Source organism: Cyprinodon variegatus, unplaced genomic scaffold (assembly GCF_000732505.1).
Source record: "Cyprinodon variegatus isolate N-32 unplaced genomic scaffold, C_variegatus-1.0 Scaffold841, whole genome shotgun sequence".
NCBI classification, from domain to species: Eukaryota; Metazoa; Chordata; class Actinopteri; order Cyprinodontiformes; family Cyprinodontidae; genus Cyprinodon; species Cyprinodon variegatus.
Window position 1 is genome coordinate 229,944 of NW_015151294.1, and position 2,398 is coordinate 232,341.

Consider the following 2,398-nt stretch of genomic DNA (forward strand, 5'->3'; position numbering starts at 1 on the left):
TAAAATTTACATGTCACATGGGCAAAATAATTTGTTTTATATTTTCGAACAGAAAATATAAAATTTACATGTCACATGGGCAAAATAATTTGTTTTATATTTTCATTCTTAAGTTTGTTTCATTCAAATTTTTTTTCTTTCTTGATTGTTTTTACTGTCTGTTTGAAATAAATAAAATAAATAAAATAAAATAAACATTTCAGAGGACATGGCACCTTAAAGTCGTCAGGAAATCATATTTAAATTTTAAGTCATTCTGGCTTAAACATGTATATAAATATACTCTTTATCAGAAAATTTCTATTCTTATCATAGATCAACGGTCATCTGTCAATCACAGTTTTTGGTCATACTATCTTGATTCATATGTCGCAGCTAATATACGCAACGGTTGATTGAAATATAGAATAAGAAATAGGAATTATTTCCTTTCCCATCCTTAAAAACATTGTTTTCTTCAATAAACTCATGATGTTTGTGTGTGTTTTGTCGTTTCAGACGGCCTACATCCCAGATGAGCTGTACAAACGTATTTATGACTTTTGCAAGCGGCTGCTGACGTATCCTCAGCCTTACTGCACCGTGGGCCTCAGCTACACGCGACAGATAAATACAGAACGCTTCATCCCAGGTCAGCAGTTATCAGAGGTGGAAAGTAACGAAATACATTTACTCAAGTTACTGGATTGAGTAGGTTTTTTGTGTATTTTGTATTTTTCAAGTAGTTTTTAAAATCGGTCATTTAAATTTTACTTGATTAGGTTTTGAGTGAAGTATTGTATTTCGTTAAATTACAAATCCCATCCGTTACTGAGTAAAAAAAAAACTTTGGAAAACTGAAAGGAAGACAAAAAATCGGCCCGGAAGCGCTACAGCGTGTGACGTGATCAGCATGTAGATCTAGGCTACCAGTAGATCTAGGCTACCAGTAGATCTAGGCTACCGGGCGCCAAGTCTTTCTGTAGGAGATTGGGAAGGAGATGGAGGTGGATCAGAGAACGTTTCACTAGAAATGCCAGCTGAAAACATCGAATTCTGCTGCCCAAAAACGACGAAAATCCTCGGCCATATTTGTTTTGGATTTATGACTCCTTGTCCTGTTTTCACTACATGGGAGAGATCCCCTGCCCCGTTCAACTGTTTTTTTTTTAAATGTAACTGAGTAACTTTTACTTAAAATACATTTTAAATTAGCTACTTATTACTTTTACTTGAGTAATTTTTCATCCAAGTATTGGTACTTTTACTTGAGTATGATATTTTAGTACTTTATCCATCTCTGGCAGTTATCATTCGGTCATGAAATATTTCAGATCATGAACATAATCTGCGCAGAACAACTACAATCGTTTAGTTGCAGTTTAACCTCAAACACATGAAATTAGTCGGGATTGTCCCGATCTCGAGATCGGATTGGCGCGATCTTTCCCCATTTTATCGTGATGGGAGCTCGGCTACATTAGCTGCCAAATTGTGTCAATCCTGCCAGATCCGGGTGATGAAAGCTGTGCAATACAAACCTCGGTGGCGGTGCAAAGCAAGCGTGTCAGAAGTGTGGAAATATTTCAATCTGGAGAGTGAAGACTATCCTAAAGCTACTTACAATGTCTGCAACACGGCAATTTGAAGAGGAGGAAGCAGCAGAGCTGCGTTCAAGAACACAAACTTGATTCCTCATCTGAGGACAAAACATGATGATGTGTATGAAGCGTTTTGTAAACTTACAGATGGACTTTATGAGGAGACAAAGACTCCAAGGAAAACAGGAGGGCAAAGACGATTACAGAAAGGTTGATCGAATCTGTCAACATATTCTCATTATCAGTTCGTATGAAATCGTACGAAAAGTTATGCACACTATTTCGTACGTTTTGGACGTTTTTCCTCAAAAAACCACATCAGTGCACATGTGCTGGCAGACAGAAAAAAAAGCAGATCCGTGGACGGACGTAAAAATGGGAAAAACTGTGCAATCATCACTTCTTCATGTCTCTAACTACGTTGCTTGCTGTTTTATACCTTAGGGTTAGGGCCAATTGTAATTTATATTCTATATTCGTCAATGGTGCGTCAGATGCGCATGCGACGAAAAAAACGTCCAAAACGTACAAAATTACGGTGCATAACTTTTCGTACGATTTCATACGAACTCATAATGACAATACACTGAATCTGTTGCCCTTGACAACCAGCCCATCTCAGCAGTTGGGAATGTCGAACTCATGCTACGTTCAATCAGCACGCTGCAGAGGCAGCAGAAGAAGATAAATTACATGCAAAGTAAATGGTTGACGCACATCAAGGCGCAGCAAAAGGTCCAGCAGCGTTTTGGGCTTCTGAGCATCTGAGGCGCTTCAGAAGCAGCAGCTGCTGCAGTTAAAATTCAACTTTAGCTGCT

The 2,398-nt window shown here is 38.2% G+C and overlaps 1 protein-coding gene across 1 annotated transcript in view; it reads left to right on the forward strand.

Annotated features, from left to right (window-relative positions):
• The window catches only part of pik3r6 (phosphoinositide-3-kinase regulatory subunit 6), a 44,096-nt gene that overhangs the window by 8,685 nt on the left and 33,013 nt on the right, over positions 1–2,398 (forward strand). Inside the window, exons 4-5 of the mRNA XM_015397160.1 lie at positions 341–390; positions 499–631. Coding sequence (XP_015252646.1) covers positions 341–390; positions 499–631 — 183 coding nt within the window. The remainder of the gene's footprint in view (positions 1–340; positions 391–498; positions 632–2,398) is intronic.